Source organism: Callospermophilus lateralis, chromosome 18 (assembly GCF_048772815.1).
Source record: "Callospermophilus lateralis isolate mCalLat2 chromosome 18, mCalLat2.hap1, whole genome shotgun sequence".
In the NCBI taxonomy this organism is placed as follows: domain Eukaryota; kingdom Metazoa; phylum Chordata; class Mammalia; order Rodentia; family Sciuridae; genus Callospermophilus; species Callospermophilus lateralis.
Genome location: NC_135322.1, coordinates 57,817,258 through 57,835,846, shown reverse-complemented (window position 1 = coordinate 57,835,846; position 18,589 = coordinate 57,817,258). Strand labels below are relative to the sequence as shown.

The window sequence follows — 18,589 nt, the reverse complement described above, 5'->3', positions numbered from 1 at the left end:
TGAGATCTTGTCTGCCCTGTCCTTGATCTCTTACATACCCACAAGGTAACTGTGTACGTGATTCTGTAACAGTGCACACACTCCCGTAACCCAGGTGAACTGTACACACCCATGTAAATTCAGCAGCTTACCTGGGAAGAAAGGGTTCATGGCACTGGTGGCGAGCTGGGGCACACAGTCTGAGAAATACTAAGGAACTTACATCAAAAACACTATAGTATGAGACAATGACTTTCAAGATACTCAATTCCAACAAACCAACCTAGGGAAAAATCACCAGTAAAAAAAAAAAAAAAAAAAAATGTATCTGGCTGCCCAAACTCGCCTGGACCAAAAAAAAAAAAAAAAGGCTGTTTGCTGAAGGAGGGCACCATTCTTACCTCCTCCAGGGCCCACAAGGAGTCCACCACCGGCTTGATCTTCTTCTGGTGGTACAAGCCTATGAGTCTGTCCACCACACCTCGAACGAGGCCTGCTCGGCCCTGTTTGAAGAGCAGGTGTAAGAGAGAGAACCCCGCGATGACTTTGTTCTCTTCATACAGCTTGATGGGGTTCACTTTCTCCACCTGCCACCACTGAAAGAGAAGTGGGCCCTGGGTTAGGAGTCCGAACATCAGCCCACATCTGCCCCCACCCCATGCTGTCAGCTTCCAAGGGGCAGCAGAGGGCTGATCCCAGCTGCCACAGGAAGCTCTCGCTGGGCCTTTTTTAAAGCACCAGTTTCATCAGGGAGTGCTGGGAGTGCACAGGATACAGCCGATGGCAGTGCTCATGCTAAGCTCAGGGGATCTAGGCGGGAGAGCCCAAACCAACTGCAGGTTGAACGTCTCAAACCCCGAAATCTAAAAAAGCTCCAGCGTCTGAAAATTTCAGAGTGCCAACAGGATGTCACACTTGGAAAACCTTACCTTACCTCACCTCATGGAACAAGTCTCAGTCAAAATGCAGGTGCACTAACACTAAAACATTAAATATTCTTTGGACTCTGTATATCAAGTGTACATGACACATAAATGAATTTTGGGTACAGACTTGGGTCTTATCATCAAGTGGTCTCATGATGTTATATGCAAATATTCCAACACTAAAAAAGATATCCAAAATCTGAAACACTTCTGGCCCCAAGCATTCTAGATACAGATACTCAACCTGTACTGGTCCACATACAGTTAGGAATGTGGTAGGAACCATTGGCTCTGGAGTCGAATCCTAACTTACTCCCTGTTACGCTCTGAGCTTTGTTTTCTCCGTTGACTATAGTGGCGGAATCTGTCCTCCATGGTTTCCCGGAAGCATAAGGTATACAACACTTGGCTTAGGCAGTGGCCCTGCAGCTACCTGGGTTGGTGAAGCAGAAGTTGAAGAGGTACTGGGGGGCATGGTGGGGGTGACCCCTGTGATTGCAGGTGTAGCTTTCTTAAGGGGGGAGAATGGCAGGGCTACACCAGACAGGCGGGCGGAAATCTGTCACAGAAAGAAGAGCAAGTGGGGGCAGGCGGTAACTTACACAGAAGGAAGAATGTAAAGGGCAGTGAAGCTGAAGGGTTGGGACTTTCATAGTGGTTTTCAACTAGGGGCAGTTTTGCCCCCTACAGGGACATTGAGTAATGTTGGGGGATATTTTTGGTTGTGTTAGTGGGTCTAGGGGGTGTTGCTGGCATCTAATGGGTAGAAGCCAGGGCAGCTGGTGCTCAGGACAGCTCCATGGCAAAGATGATCCAGCCCTAAATACCAACAGCACTGACGTGGAGAAGCCTGGACTGAAGACCTGGGTGGCCACGCACAGCTGGTAGATGTGGCTGTCTCTTTTCCAGGCTCTCGGCTCCCCATGAAACATCAACACAAACACATCGTCCTTAACAACCTGCAGAAATGGCCATCCAGCCACTCTGGGCTGACTTAATTGCTATGCCTTTGGTGCCAGTTGTAGGTTAGAAATTCAAACTTCTGGTTTTTGGAGGGTTTTAAGAGGTAAAATGTTTACTGTAGGTTTCAGTACAGAATGTAAACAGAAATGTGATGGGCATTCATAAGCTTTCATGATATTTGTTATTAAGGTGCTTATTTGTATTCTGCCTATTTCCAAAAAGAATTGAAGAGGCTTACAAAAGTAAAAGATTTTTATTTTTATTTCACTTCATTTTTTTTTGGTACCAGGCATTAAACCCAGGAGTTCTTAACCACTGATCCACAACCCCAGTCCTTTTTATTTGTTGAGATGGGGGTTTGCTAAGTTGCTGAGACTGGCTTTGAACTTGAGATTCTCCAGCCTCCCAAATTGCTGGGATTTTAGGTGTGTGCCACTGTGCCCAGAGAGATTTTGATTTTTTTTTTTTTTTTAGTTGGGAGACTCATGTTAGGTTGAAACCAGGACTGTGGTTCATATGCAAAATTCTTTACCAAAAACTGTACAGCCCTTCAGCAAGGACAAGGACCAGCTCTAGAAGAGTCACATATTGACAACAAATGTCTTTTCACAAAGCAAAGGTAGAAAAATGATTAATAACTTGATGCATGCCTTAAGGAATATTTATGGAAGGGATGCTTGCAGAATCTACAACTGCTCCACACTGGTGGTTAAGAGTTCTTGGGCTGAATGCCACTTATTAGTTGTGTGACTTTAGTGGAGTCATCTAGCCTATCTGTGCCGGGTTTCCTCTCTGAACCTCATGGCGCGGTGATGAGGAGTAACTGTTCATGCATGTCAGGTGCCTAGACTGACACCTGACATATGCTAGATGCCCTAGAAGCACAACTTTTATTACCTTAATTTGAAAGGGATGTTTTGATTTAGAGAATAAGAGCTGTGAGTTTGGAGTCAGATTGTGCTCTAGATTTGTTCCTCATCTTGTGAGTATCATCACATTATGGCCTGAAAGCAAATGGCATATTTGAGAATAAGTGAAGTTCTAAGAGGGAACATAAGTAAGAAAGCAGAGTGAGAAATCTGGGTACAAGTCCAACACCTCTCTTAAATCTATAGAGATTTAAGCAAATCTCTATATAGATTTAAGCAAAACATTTCAAAGCAAAGTTCTCCTTCCATTCTTTGTAATACCCTCTTCAAATTACTTCTAACCAACTAGCATCCAACCAGTCCCTCTGAGCACACAGGGCTCAGAGGGTTAGTCTTTGTTCTTAGCCTTCAGCTACAAAGCATAATGTGCAAAGAAATCTACCTCCATCCTAGCTGCCCTAATCACCTAGCTGTGTGTCCGTGAGGGCCTTTGCTGAGTGTGAGCACACTGCAGTTATTTTGTTAGTGTCCTGTGTTATGATTGTGCATTTAGTGAAGAAGGGAAAATGCTTTTCTTACAATTGCATCTAATGTGTGGTAACCCACAGCAGTCGGTCAGCATCACATTAATTACAGCCACATTAATAAAACAGCTGTGCATGGTACCAAGTCTGTCTTCAGGGATGCGGGAACACGGCATCCCGAAGAGATAGGCCCTACCCCTGCTCCTCCTGCAAATCCTGTAGCCTAGATGATCCCTGACCCAGACTTTAAAGCCTCAATGGAGAACGAAGCCCTCTAATTCCAATCTCATAGTTGTAGGGAGCAGGAACCTCCCAGAATCAGGGAAAGTTTGGGGTAAAGTTTCTGGCAGCTGGTGCTGGCTCTCTGGGAGCACATGACATCCCTGTAGTGCCGCACATAGAACAGACTCTCAGCTTCCCACGGATCTCCCTGACCGCTCTTTTCAAAATGCCTCTGCCCCATCCTGCTGTTTTCTCTTCCGCATCCTATTTCAATCCCCTTCTGATGCTGGAGAGCCATCAATCACGTTATTATTATGTCTGTCTTAATTTGACTTTGCCTTCCTATTGGCATGTGAGAGCCACCTCTCTGTGCACTGTGACTCCTGGATGCCTGGCACAATGTTGCAAACAGGCACCAAGAAAATGCTTATAACAGTAAGTGAAGCCATCGGGCTGTGGAGGAAGCACACAGCGAGCACTGTGAGAAGCAGCAGGTCCCTGCTCTGGGGGTGGAGGGGAGTAAAAATAAAAGAAGCCCAAATTTGCTAATGTCTAGCACTGCATAGCTCTAGACAGGAACACACATCCCTCCAGGCATCCAGTAGGGGCAAATGCCCAGAGAGGAGGTTTCTCAATGGCAGACAAAATAATTGTGTATTCAGAGCTTGATAAAGTCGGGGGATCCCACTCAATAGGATGGAGACACACAAAAATCTCAGGCACACAAAGAGACCTGGTCAGAAAGTGGCCAAACTGAGAGGCTGGTCCTCTTGGGAGCAAATAAAATGCACTAATGCCAAGTTCATTTCTGACTTATGATTAAAAACACAAATGCCTCAGCAGTCTCTGTTGAAATCAAAATAAATCTTTCTTGAGTTTCCCAGCACTCCTACTCTGACTTCATTCAGATAAAAGGAGCTCAAGCCCTTGTCTTGCCTGGGTGCAGTGAGCAGGGCAGAGATGCAGGCTTTATTGAAAATAAATGATGCAAATAAAGGACAAGCAGGAGCGGCCAGCGTCTCCGATGGAGGAGCTCACAACACACAAATCCACCCCACAGCACGGTGCTGTTAGACATGCACAGTTACTTACTGATTTAGCAAAGCTGAAGAAGCTCTTGGTCTCTCCAGTTACCATGTTGGACGAACCTGCAAGATGAAAGGGTCCCCAGTCAGGCACTTGTTCATGGAAATGGGCATCGTTTGTTACACATGGAAGGACCACAGTTGTCTGGTACCCAACCGGCAATGGCTTAAAAACGAGTTTAATTCAGCCTTAGAAAAATGAAGGCATAGGAGCTGGGCGTCAGGTTGACTATTTTAACTAGGTGTCATTGGATCAAAGAGGAAATGGAGGTTCTTCTCACGATGACTAATGACATTGGAAAACTGTAACAAAGGGCATCCAAGGCAAGTGTTTTAATGAAATGGTGCACTGCCGACACAGCTGCCAGGTTCTGCTCTTTGAGACTGAGAAAGGGACTGTGGGAAGCTGCTCTATGGGTCTGAATGCGATTCTCCAGCAAGGGAGAGGCGCAGGGCGCTGACCTGGCCTGGGCCCCGAGGTAGTGGAGGGGGATTCAGATGGATGGAGAAAGCAGCACAGAAGAAAGAAGAGGAGGCTAAAAACAGGTTCAGAAGACAAGGAAATGGTGTGACCAATGGGTCAGCCCCAGAGAAGTCTGGGCAGAGTGGTGAATGCCACTTGAGACAATGCAATGAGAACCTAGTTTTTGCCAGTTTTGCCAGCAAGGCTCAGATGGCAGGTGGGGGGTGGAGTTGGAGAAGTTACTGTAAGATGCTGAGACTGAGAGGAAACCCCCCGCCCCCGCCTGGGTAGGGGAGGAGGAGACTTAACAATATAGGGATACCATAATGGTACCCTTTTAGTGGCTCAGACACCATAATGGTACTCTTCAGTGGCTTTCCTGGCTTGTCCCCAGAGATTTGGAAGTAAGTTTTTCTTAAGAGAATAATTATTTAATGACAAGAGAATGTATATATTAAACTTAATTATTCAACCTGGGTAAACTAGTAGCCACTTTAGTGCTTCTGCTTTTATGGGCTAACTTCCAGCAGGCATATGGCCCTAGGCTTGCAGTACTTAGTAACCAAGGAATCAGTGCAATGGATTTGATAATTATGACATTCAAGCTGAACTGCACAGAAATGACATCATGGAACTGGGCCAAAAATAGAACTCCTGGGGGCTGGGGTTGTGGCTCAGAGGTAGAGCGCTTGCCTAGCACCTGTGAGGCCCTGGGTTTGATCCTCAGCACCACATAAAAATAAATGAGGGTATTGTGTCCAATATAACTAAAAAATAAATATTAAAAATAAATTCCTGGTAAATGATAAGACGAGGAAACGACCCATCTGCATTGTATTCACCATATATGTCATAATGTCCTTGGACTCCCAGAAGGCCTCTCACCAATAATAATAATAAATTATGTATCCACTTCCAAGGAAATATGTGGTCATGATAGAAATTATCAAAACACCAGCAAAGGAGTATTTGTCTGTCTCTGGTGAGCTCAATTCTCTGTTATAATGATCTAATGATGACAAAAAGATATTTATATTCCTCAAATATCTTTTTTATAAGCTTCTCAGCTAATGACAGGGAAATGAGTGTTTTTTTTTTTTCCTGAGCTACCCAGAGTTAAGGTTCAATATCTATTGCACCTAGAGGGCACAGAGCAGTCAAGAATCTCAAACATCAGGTAACTCCAATATCCCTTTGCTTAAGAACATGACATCTGGCCTCATGTGAGCCTTTTTGTAGAGACTGCTGTTTAGATCAGCTTGCGTGCCTGTGACAGGGAAGAGGGGGGTTCTAGAGTCTCCTGTTGGAGAAGACTTGCTCCCAGCTGTTTCCATCAATCTTCTCCACCACCAGGAGCATAGAAATGAAGGTCGACGCAGAGCAGATGGGACTGGACCCGTGCCATCCTTCCCTGGCTCCCATCTTGATGGGACATTCAGGTAGTCTGGAGGCAGGAGGGCAGCTCTCTGCAACCCATCACCAATGGAGATGAATCCCCTAGAGGCCTCCATGTCCTGCCCTCTTTTCTCCATCCTGCTATGGGTCCTCCATGCTGACATCTTCTTAATGTCCTTCTTAATGTCCTTGAAGCCAGTTGGTATTTCCTACATCCTGTGGGCCAAATCCCTTAAAGGTTCTACTCATCTCAGACTACCTTGGCTTGGTCTTGCTTTATCTCTTCTAAGATAACAGGATCATGGGGCAGTAGGCACAAAGTTTATCATTAAAAACAACTAACAGCAGCATCAATAGCAGGAGAAACGAAACACGCCATCCCTCGACCCCCACACACCAACCAGCACATTTCATCTCTCAGAGCCTTGGTCTTGGGCACAAGGGCAGCGTCCCTGACACTGACCATGCCCTGCGGCTGTGTACCACTCACCATATAAAATGTAGGTTCCCAGGGGTTTGAGAAGGCTGAGGCCTTTCCCAGTGTTGTCCCCGCACAGGCAATCCAAGACGATGTCCACTCCTTCAGTGGAGATTCTAAATGGTGAGAAGACAAAGCAAAAGATGGAGAGCTGTCAGGAACCAAACTGTGGAGCCTTCTCTTTTCCTGGGTCAGTCCTTTGACACAGGATCAGGCAGAGAGAGGGACCTACGAAAAGCCTGGGAGGTGGGTTTATCCTCCAAGACAAACTACAGATATCAGACTGAGTTGCTGTGGGGTCACCTCCTGATAAACCCAACCTGAGTTGAAAAAAGCTGGAGTAGAAACGTTACTGAATCCACCTCACCTCCTGGACACCATAGCTGAGCAAGGCCTGTGATCACCAGGATGGGGGAGCTGAGTCACTGAGCCGAGTCAGCATTGGGAGAGACTATGACACTGCCTCTTGCTAGCCCAGGAGAAGATCCAAATGCAAAATGGGAAGTTCAATTATTACTAAATAATTGAATCGTTTTCATGCCAACGTAAAGTCAAAAGGTCTGAAGCCCAACCATTGTCAACCAGGAACTCTCTGTGAAAGGGACACTGGAGGAAGCCAAGAATTGGCTGGTGGCTCACATCAAGAACCAGCCTGGAATCCAAGAAGGATGGTGGGCACTGGAGACAGAGGGCTCCGCTGGTACCAGCTGCCTCACTCAACCTCTTGAGCCTTAGCTTTCTCCTTTGTAAAGTGGAGTTAGTCTGTTTCTAACTAAAGGATGGGACAAGGTGACGAACAAAATGGGTGGCCCAGGCTTGCTGCAGAGCAGACATTCCGTAAGCCAGTTGAAGAGCTCCATTTCTGCAGCAAGGCCCTGTGCTGGGATCTGTCCAAGGTGCTGAGATAGAGTCAGGAAGGAAACCAGCATGCTCCCAGTTTTCTTGGGGCTACTAGTCCAGCAGAGAGGCGCCGTCATCTAACTTGCAAGCTTTTACTTGCCCACTCTCTAGGTATAACCTAAAACTGACTCTTAGACGACGAGGGATAAGTAGAGAAGCTCTTCCTTAATGCTGGAAGGCTGCGGGGTAGAGAGAACCCACATTTGTGTTCTACCTGACAAGCAACTTGGGTTTATCTTTTCTGTTCATTTTTTTATGCATCCATTGATTCTCCTAATGCATTTAACAAACATTTACTGGGATTCTGCTGTTAGGAGACACTATTCAGGAGAGGGCTATAGAATAGGCAGATTCCAGAAATTGTTGGGGAACTATTGATGCCCACGAGACCCCTGTTGTGGCTGGCCCTGCTCCGTTCAGACAGGCCTTGCCTTTCTTCAGGACTGTGAGCACGTGGGATTATCTGCTATAATGTTTGTGTTAGCAGATATCTCAATTTTTCTTCCCCAACATGGGCATCATGGCCCGTGTCAACAGCTGAGTCTGTCTCTGTTCCTTACAAATTACCCAGACTGTGGAGAGCTCTAATGGGGACAGAGGTAGCAGGAGACCACCCTGATGGAGAGGTTCCAAGAGAGCATCTCAGGGGCTTTGGAAGATGACCCACTGTTGAGTGTTGGTGGATGAGCAGGAATTGCCCAGGTGACTCGGGGAAGGCATCTCTCAAGAGAATACAACAGCTTGACCTGGGCTAGCAGAAGGCTTTGGGACACCAACCACGGTAATGAGAAGCCAGGACTTTGGCCTTGTGATAAAAGGGCCCAGATACTGGCTGCCACCACCAGTGGCTTGCTTGGAGGTAGGTGGACAGGGGTGAGGGGTAAGTGTAGCCCTGGGCTTAGGATCATGAATTTTGTCTCAGTGTTAAGCATTGAGTTTTGCCACTTGCTGTGTGACCTCAACTGAATTGCTTAGCTTCTCTGTACCTAAAACCTCCTCACCTGTGAAAGGGGATAGTGATGATAGGCACTTTGTGAAACTTGGAAGAGCTGGCACAGGCAGAGCCCAGAGCTTAGCTCACAGTGGGCACAGGGTCCACAGCAGCTTTTATTACCTTTGGTCAGAATGGCCTGACTTAAAGAGGGTCTTTTGGTTAGGAAAAGGGCAAGAAAGAAAAATATTCAAAACCCCAACAAGCCAGCCACAGATCCAAGCAGCCTTCCAGTGGGTGACATCACCAGTCCAGAAACCAGCAGAGCTGAGGCGGATGCCCTGGGCCTTTCTAGGAGAAGAGCATTAATCCCAAGAGTCATCCATTCCTACCTCCTCCCTGCCCAGGGTCCAGGGCCGCAGTTCTCTCTATTTGATGGAGAACTGAGGCTGAGGAGGTCAGGTGACTTACTCCAGGGCTCACTGCGGAGAATTGGGGGTTGTGGGGTGGGGGTTAGTTCAACCCATCACATCTGGAAACCAGGAGGGCCCAGAGGCACAGAATGGCCTTGCAGGATCAACTATGGCCATCCTGGGGTGACTGCCACTGTCATTTCTCAGCCACGCAGGCTCAAACAGGAACTGAGCAAGGCAGGCTTCATTCCCAGGTCCTGAGGATGGGGGTCCAGGTGCTGCTTGTGCACACAGAGTAGGAAGTTCCTCGGGTCAGAGCTTCAAGACTGCTAAGTGCTGCATCCCTATTCCGTCACCACGACCTTGACCAATGGACCACACCGAAATGGAGCCTTACTGACCTGAACTCAGGTCTGTTCAAAATGTCCCAGATCCCACACACAGTTTTAGGACCGGCCCTCCGGGGACCCGCTCATGTTAGGCAGCCCCTCAGTGTCCTTCCAAGGCTGTCGTTGGGAAAATCGCCAACAGAGCCAAACAGCTCATCAGTGGCACATGGGGCCACCCTCACTTCTAATCCCCATTTCCAGGGTGACCAACCACCTGTACATGACAATAATTAGGTAGAAGCAGAGCGGTTGGGGGGCAGAGGCCAACCACAGGGAATTTTCTGTCTGCTCTCTCTGCTGACATAAAATCTCTGTGGATTTAAAAAGCAAACACAAAAGAGCTCCAACTCGGGGGGAGTTCTGGGGCCAAATCCAGCAGCAAGACATTTTGGAATTGCTGATCCGGCCCCTTGTGTCTGTCCTTCCTTTGTCCCCCTCGCCCCCGGCCCCTCCATGGTGAATGCTGCCTCTTGGCTCTCCACCCACGTGGATCAGGGAGGAATTTCTGTCGAGTGGTGACAAGTTCCCAGGGAACCATTGCTGGGAGAGAGGCCCTGGGATCTGCCAAGAGGCGATCCCTTTGTTCTGACTTTGCTTTCCAGTGGGATTCTGGGCTCTGCTCGGCTTTCTGTTTATGAATCCCCTTCTCTGAGAACTTTTCTGGGCCAAAGCTTTAACCATCACTGGTGCATAGTAGGCTTCTTAGAGGGTGCTGGGGCCTGGTGCATGGTAGGCTGGTGTACAGTAGCTTTCTCAGAGGGCCGGCACAGTGCCTGGTGCATAGTAGATTCCTCACAGGGGGCTGGGCATGGTTTCTGGTTCCCCTCAGGGTGCCAAGCACAGTGCCGGTGCATAGTAGGCATCTCACGTGTTCATTGACAGCCCCCCTACGTGTGGAGCCACACCACCCGGGAATTCTTTCTGGCTCCCCGTCTCCACCTCCACTCGGGCGATGACTAACTTCCAGCAACATGGATTTTAATTCTAACATTTAAGTAAGCACCTACTAGGAGCCAGTATTGGGCCAGGCAGTGGGGGTGGAGCAGAGCAGGAGGTGGGTGTGTTCCTGCCTTTTCTGAGTTCCCACCCTCAGCTTCACCTTTGACAGGGACCTGCAGATTCATGTCATTGGAGCAAGCAGCTGATCCCTGCCACTGGTGTTGGGGTCCTCCATGGACATGTGCTGCTTGGCCTGGGTCTGCTTCATCTGTTTCCCCAACTTCCTTTGTGTGTGTGTGTGTGGTGCTGGGGATTGAACCCAGGGCCTTGTGCATGGGAGACAAGCACTCTAGCAACTGAGCTATGTCCCCAGACCTGTCTCCTCAACTTCCAAAGCCAGTTCATAGTAGCCACTTGGCAAGTGCTTGAAGGGGGTGGGGTTTCCAGCCCCATCTCCCCTGGGGGGTCTCACTGTCACACTGCATTCATCTTGACTGAAGGACTCACCACAGCTTCTGAGGCCCCCCATCTAAAAACAACCCAAAGGGGTCGAGTCTAGGTCTCGTGCTGTTCTCCATCATCCTCGTCCCCATGTGTCCTTCTGAGTCTCCGTTGGCTCTGCCCTCCCCACCCCCCACCCCGTTGGGTGGTCCCTTCCCCATTCGTCCTGCAACGGCAGCTAGATCAGTTTTTGTGCAGACTCATCTTTGGTGACAGTGCTCACCAGCTGAAGTATGCATTTCTGACATAACCTGGCTTGAACCCCGCTGAAGGGCTTTCCAGAGCATGGTCCCTGTAACCTGTGGCTCCCTTTAAAATTTCTCTTAAGTTTTAATTGTTCACATTTAGAGGTACATGTACACAAATTGTAACGAGCACATCCGGGCCATTAGCCCGTCTCTCATTCCTCAAGTTCATCTTCTGCCATCACCAAACACACATCATTCCAGGGGTCCTTCCCTGGGAGCAGTTCTGCTCACACCCTGCCATGAGTGATGGCTGGAGACATCTTGCATTGTCACAGCTTGGGACAAGGGCAGGCATTACTACATCTAGAGAGGAGAGCCGGGTTCAGAATCCTGCAATGCACAGGACAGCATCTGGCGGCAGAACCATCAGCCTAGAACACATGTAGTACTGATTGAGAGAAGCCCTCATCTGGCTGGATCCTGCCGTCCCCACGTCTCACACTGCGGGGTGCTTCCACCCAGGCTGCCTGGCTTCCTCATGGGCTCAGGGGCGAGCCTCCTGCCTTTGGGAGGGTGAGTGTGGGTGGGAGGAGACCACAGGCTCTGGAACCAGAACCACGTGGGGCTCAGTCCTGCCACAGGGAGGGGTATGGAACTGAGTCACTCAGGATGCATTGGGCTCTCTGAAAAAAAAAAAAGATAGGGTCTACTTTACAAATCTGAGCTCCTCCGTGTTCTTTGGGCTTCCATTTAGATGGTGCTCATCTGTGTTTCCTAAATGCCTTATCTTTTCCCATCAGGTGCTAGCTTTACTGTCTTGCGGCTGCCCCTGTAACCATCTGTCCCTACTAGTTTGGATGCCTTGGGTCACAGGGATGTGTGTGTCTGGCTCCTCACAGTGTCATGGGGCCCATTCACAGGCATCAATAATGTGTGAATAAATGAATGAATAAAATAAAGCTTGAAATAATATTGGGCACCACATTTCACCGAAGGAAGTTTACAATGTTTTATTTTTTAAAAAAAAAGATGTTTTGAAATAGCTTTATTGAGGCATAACTGACACACCAAACCTGCACACGTTGGAGGAGCTACCATCACCCTCAAGGTAACCAAGGTATGCTTTCTGCCCCAGAGTTCCCCCGAGGTCCCTGGTTAACCAAGGGAAAGGTTGGCAGGATAGAGTGCCTACCTCGTGCACCTGGTCCTGAGTCTATTTCCTGATCTGAAAAGCGAGTAGTTTCTTGCCTTGAGGGATGGTGTGAGGTGCACATAGCGTGGTCTATGCAAACTTGGCAGAACAGGAGAGACCAACAGCTGCTCTTCTCCATCTTGCCCCGCCCGAGCGCCCCTGCCTGGGACCCTCCCCACTTCCCCACCTGCTTGTCCCCCAAGTGTCCCCAAGGGGCTGCTCATCTTGATCCCTTCTGATCTCTCTTCTTTATTTCTGGAGCCCTTAACGTCAGGTGCACATGGCTGAAGGTGTCTCGCTCTAACTCGGCTCACTCGTAGTCACGGCTCTCCTCCCAGACAGACGGAAGGCAACGGAGGCCAAGGTGAAGTCTGTGTCATACATATTTTTTCCTCTTCCCTTTAAAATATTTGGCTTAATGCTGAGAGTGCATTCAAAAGAGGTGTACTGCTTGACTGGTTTATAAGAGTCCTCACTGTAGGAAATTCATCATTTTTTTTTCTAGTTCATCACACACATGATCATGTAACCGTCTCTATGATCAGAAAATAAAGGGGAGTCGCTCTGCCCACACTCATGATGTATGTTAGCAGTTGATATTTTCCGTTTCGTTTTACGTGCACACGCTCGGAGTTTGTGTAAAGCTAGGACGCAGGCATAGATGGAACATGGAATATGGCTTTTTTTCCTCAATATGCTACGAGGGGTGTTTTTTCATTGTGACCGTCATCATAATTAGCCATTTTTAGGGGCTGGAGAATACTCAGGCAGGTGGGTGTAGCCTAAGCCACGGAGCCGGTTCCCTTCTGCTGGGCGGGGAAGCTGGCTCCGGGTCCCCTCTGCTGCAGACACCGTGCGTGGCTCTGCACTGGGCAGCGTGGCTCCCGCAGCTTTGTCTCACTCTGGGCTGTTTGGAGGGCAGGATGACCAGGACACAGGCTGCCACTATGGCCGTGGCTTCCCAGTCACCTCTAGTCTAATCCCAGGGTCTCTGCTTAAGACAAGAGCGAGCTGCCGGAGTGGCATCTGAAGGGAGGTGGGGAGGTGGCCTCAGGCTGTTGCCTCTGCTCTTCTGACACCAGTGGAAATCACTGATCCTGGTGCAGAGGAGCAGGTCAGGGACAGGGAGAGGAGGGGACAGAGCAGCTACATGGCAGATGGGGTCCCTGGCTGGGGGGTGTCACTTCTTCAGGAGAGCTGCCTGGCACTTTTCTTGCCCTCCCCACTTCAACTGCCTCCAGCTGCACCGGCCTCCTTTCAGACCCTTGAACTGACCCAGGGCCTCAGCATGTACCAGCCCCCGGCCAACGTCTGGACCCTTCCACTCTCAGCCAAGTCTCGCTCTTCCACTCATGACCCGATTTTTCCCCGTGTGTGTATATCCACTAAGGCTCTGCATTTCTCTGCCAGAACACACATCAAAAGTATAAGCCAATTCATTCTCTTGAGAGTCTTATTTGCTCACCCCACCCCTGCAACTACATTTCATTCTCTAGGAGGACAGTGACACTCTAATGGTTACTGTTGGGTCTCACTCCTGGTCTCCATCACAGGCAGTCAGCGCATATTTATCAAGCAGGAGGCACATAAAGAGTGAGAGAGTACTCGGAAAGAAAATCACTTAAGGGGGTGATTGTGGAAGGGATTGGTGGTAGTTTCTCATCTGTTTTGCAGACCACAGCCTGAGAGGCTCAGGGTAAAAGTGGAAGAACCACCTGAGAGCTATGGTTCTGGGCAGAGGGGCGTCTTTAAAGCAAGCCTGCTTATCTGAGAAATGGGGTGGCGGGTTCCACGTCTAGATTCAAAGGTCTTCTGTCATGACAATATTCTCCTGAAATATCAGGATGATCTTAAGTTAAATACAAATTTCTACATTCGAGACTTAAAAACACACCTGTAGCTTCAGACCATTGGAAGATTTCCTTTCTTAGAAACTCCCCAAGTTTCACCAAGTTGGTCTAAATCCATCCCCTCAAACAACCTATTCTGTGGTCCCCTGGTCTTTCATTTTCCATCTTAATTTGTGATTTGGAAAAAAAAATGGCTCCTTTGTTATGAGGCTAGCGAGCCTACTTAATACGGGTGCACCTTACAATGCAGGGCTGAAAAAAAGCCACACTGAAACGGTGGCTCCTGGCCACTCTGAACCCCTCCCTGAGCTGTTCACGGAGCAGACCCTGAGCCTGAGCACAGATCCCCAAGCAGCAGCCAGAACGAGCCACAGGGGTCATCTGCAGCCAGGTGGCAGCTGGGTTTCCTTAGGATTCCCTGCGTTCACACACATGTGCACGTATACACACACACGCACACACACACACACACATTACTCTCTCACGTTCATGCACACACAACAGCCGCAGCATCAAAGGTGGAAAGTGGATCCAGCTATACACCTACATTCCCCAGGTGACTGCAGTGGCCAGGAGACTGGTCTCCTTGGCTCCCTCTCATCCTCGACACACCACCAGGGACTGTGCAAAACCCAAATCTCATCACGTCAGTGCGGTAGTCCTTGCTCGCTCCTGGTGGTTTCCCCTTTGGGTGCTCCAATATCTATAACAGGATCAGCTGACCAGACATCCCTGGATTTGCACGGATAAGCTTTTCCCGCCCTGAGGAGCTCCTTAATATGCATGGGCATGGCTGCCTCGCTGGGGCGCCCCCAGCCCCGTCCTCCCATAGGCAACCTTAGCACAGGCTCCACTCTTCAGAGAGACACTCTGTACATGAACAGCGTGAGGCCCCAAGTCAAATGCCTGGCTTGAACCATGGCTCCACTATTTACCCTTGGGCCAGCCTGCCTGGTGCCTTCTAGATGGTTTCCCAGATTGCTCTCAGGGAGGTGTGGCCAAGGACCTGATCAGAAGCAGTTAATAGGAGCAGGATGTGTGTTCCTGCTGGGACTGACCCACAGAGCCCCTCATCCATGCCCTCCCAGTGCTCCTTCCATCTGCCAGCAAGAAGCAGAGGACGCGATACCCAAGACAATGGCAGAACCTTAAAGTGAAAAGAGCCCAGTCCCTGAGTCTCCTTACAGAAGATAATGCATCCAACGTGCCCCTCTGGCTGGTACACGAATGGATGAGGAATAAACTCTGATGTGCTAAGGCAGTGGAGTGACACCTGCCTGACTCTTAACACATTCCTCCACAAGTTTCTTGGGGTAAGATTAGGGTTGTGGGAGGATTGGATGAGCAAATGCGTGTGTAGCATGGGCCTGGAGCTAGCAATACCAAGCCCCCCGTACATGGTTACTATTATCACCATTATCGGCTCTTCTTTAAGCAAATGCTGCTGCTGTTTGAGAGAAGAGCAGCGCTAAGCCTGAGCAAGCAAGTGCCTACCTTTTGACTTCTTGCACGTAGTCTGCATTGCGATCAAAGAGGTGGGTCACGGAGTCTTTGATTGCTTCATGCTTGAAAGTAGATGCTGTTCCAAAGACAGTCACATTGGGTACGGTGGAACACAGCTGAGCCACAGCTTGACCCTGGAAGTGACATATACACACAGGCAAGTCACACACAAGGACTACCATGTTCAATGAGGTATTATAGAACACAGGTCGAGGACCTGGTACAAAATGTGGCACTGAACAGATACTCAATAAATCTTCATTATCTTTTCTTTCCCCTTTGGGGCTCATTACATCCAGAGCTGAGATGTCCAGGCAGAGACAGGAAAGGTCAACATGAGTTTTAAGTATTAAAGGGTCCAGGGGCAAATTACAAATGCAGTCAGGAGGTGGGTGATTTTCCATATCCGCTTCCAATACGGTCAAAATTTAAGTAATTGGACAAAATGCCATGACCATGCGTGTTCAGAAACCTTCTAGCGAAACCCAATCTGCTGGTAATTAAGATGCATTCTGAAACCGCTGCCTCTTTCCAGCATATCATCTGCCATTTTAAGAAGGGAAAATTATCCTACCAGAGTCATGTGCAGTATTCATTTCTGCCCATCATCTTATTTTCATGTCTTGGTGTTGGTGGATAATTCAGGGTGGCAGGTCAATTTATGGAAATGTTATCTTATCAGCAGTTGCAATTAAAGCAACATGGAGAGACTCACAGGACGTCAGAGCTGGCAGGTCATCCCGGTGCCTCCTCCCTGTCATTGTTTTTCAGAGGTGGGAAAGGACACCCAGAAAAATGAAGGTCACCCCATTTTTCAGACGCACATCTGAAATTCAAAGCAAGACCTCCTGACTGCAGTTATTGCCATTTTCCATTATCCTGTGCTGTCTACTGATTCTGACATTTTAAGCTAAGCAGACTTCTAAGTCGCTACCTAAAATAGACACATCATCGGCATGCTCCCTTGGAGGTCAGCGATTTTACAACACGGGTGTGAACCCAAGACCGTAGTCTGCAACGCTTGTTCCAAGAATAGCTTTGATATTTGTTAATTTTTTTATATCCCAGATTGTATAGAACAAAGAAGGTTCTATCCTTGCTAGTGAGGGTAGCTAGCAGCAACCGGCATGGCGACTGTCTACAATTAATTGGCCTCCCGTGAGTCACAGCTCCGTAGCCACAGGGCTTGAGCTAACCTTGTACTAACTGGGAAAGGAACTTAGAATTAATTCCCGTGCCCCTGAAGTTCCTCTGCCCTCTGTTCTTGGGCAAGCATGACTTTTCTTCATTCAACTGTTTTTCAAATTTCTATTAAGTTATAGTTACACTGTGCTAGCAAGAGACGTCCCTGTCAGAAATGACCTGCACACCCTCGTCGCTCATCTCAGGCTGCCCACAGACTCTTAGACTTGCAGATACAACTACCACTCTGGCATGTTCCCAAAGCACCATCAGACTCCACTGACCCTAAACATAACCCGTGACCCTCTGCAAGGAGGCTGCTCAAGCAAAGTATCCCAACCAGGCAGCTTATACAATAGAAATTTCTTTTCTCACAATTTGGGGGCTTAAAATCCAAAATCAAGGCATTGGCAGATTGGTTGCTTCTCGGGGCCAGGAGGGAAGCCTCTGTCCCAGAGTCTCTGCTGGGCTTGCTGAGGGACATCTTCTCCCTCTGTCTCGTGACTTCACCTCCCCTCTAGGCCATTCACACTGGTTAAGGTGTGGCTACTACCCCAAGGACGGAGACCCTGACATTGTTTGGATTGGAATCATCCCCCAGAGGTCCATGTATGGAAGACTTCTGTCCCCGGGTGGAACTACTCGAATGTTGTAGAACCTTTAAGCGGGGAGGCTAGTGGGAGTTTTCAGGTTTGGGCAGAATGTCCTTGAAGGGAATTGGGACCCCAGGATCTTTCTCCCTGCTTCCTGGCTGCCATGAGATGAGCCACTTGGCTCCACCTGGAGCTCCAGGCCTGATGCTGTCTCACCTTAGGCCCCAAAGCCATGTGGACAATTTATGATGGACTGGAACCTTGGAACCTGAGTGTCAACCTTTTCTCTCCATGGGTTGATTTCTCTCAGGCATTTGTGATAGTGTCAGAAAGCTGACCAACAGACCCTGTCTCCAAGGAAGGCCACGTTCTCAGCTGTTCAAGGTTGGGCAGGAATTTGGGGTTGAGCCACGACAACACAGAACACTCCTCTCACTGTCTCCCTTCTTCTGCGTACTGGACTGATGGCTTCCACCACTGAACCGGGAGTCCAGGTGTCCTCTGGCACTCCTCCCCCCGCTCACAGCCCGTGAGTCACCCACATATTCTTTATATCTCTTCTTCTTGGTCCGTATTGGTTCTGGCTGGATCAGGGCAGTGCTCTCCTGAAGGACCTGGCTGCCTCCCTGTGTCCTCCCGAGGCCAAAGGGAGGGGCACTCCCCCCAGGACAGTGGCTGCCTGCTGGCCCATCTGTGTGCTCAAGGTGCACGGGGACTGTGCCTCCACTGTCTCTGTCCCCAGGACCTGGCACCCAGCAGGAGGTTGGAGCAGCTTGTTGAGTGGATGCTTGAGAAACTGGCGGGGTCAGTGTCTGGGGGCAGTTCAGGTTTGTAGAGTTGGGATGAAGCATGGGTTTTAAAAATCATGATCAGAACTGACACAGGAACTGTACACATTTTGGAGTGCAGTGTGGCATCTGACACATGTGCATGATGGGTCACCATTAGTCAGGGTAATTGAGTCTTTCACCTCAGACCTGTGTCATTTCTTTGCACTGGGAATAAATATTCAAAATCCTTTCTGCTAGTTATTTTGAAAGAGTCACTTAATTGCTGCTCTCCATAGTTACCCTGTGCTAGGGGACAGTAGCAGTTGCTCCTCTC

The 18,589-nt window shown here is 48.8% G+C and overlaps 1 protein-coding gene across 1 annotated transcript in view; it reads right to left on the bottom strand.

The window, feature by feature from the left end:
- Vat1l (vesicle amine transport 1 like) overlaps positions 1-18,589 on the bottom strand; it is a 141,203-nt gene that overhangs the window by 67,254 nt on the left and 55,360 nt on the right. The window contains exons 4-7 of the mRNA XM_076839168.2: positions 15,702-15,844; positions 6,917-7,020; positions 4,576-4,631; positions 381-575 (exon numbers count right to left, since the gene is read on the bottom strand). Of these exons, the coding sequence (XP_076695283.1) occupies positions 381-575; positions 4,576-4,631; positions 6,917-7,020; positions 15,702-15,844 (498 nt within the window). The remainder of the gene's footprint in view (positions 1-380; positions 576-4,575; positions 4,632-6,916; positions 7,021-15,701; positions 15,845-18,589) is intronic.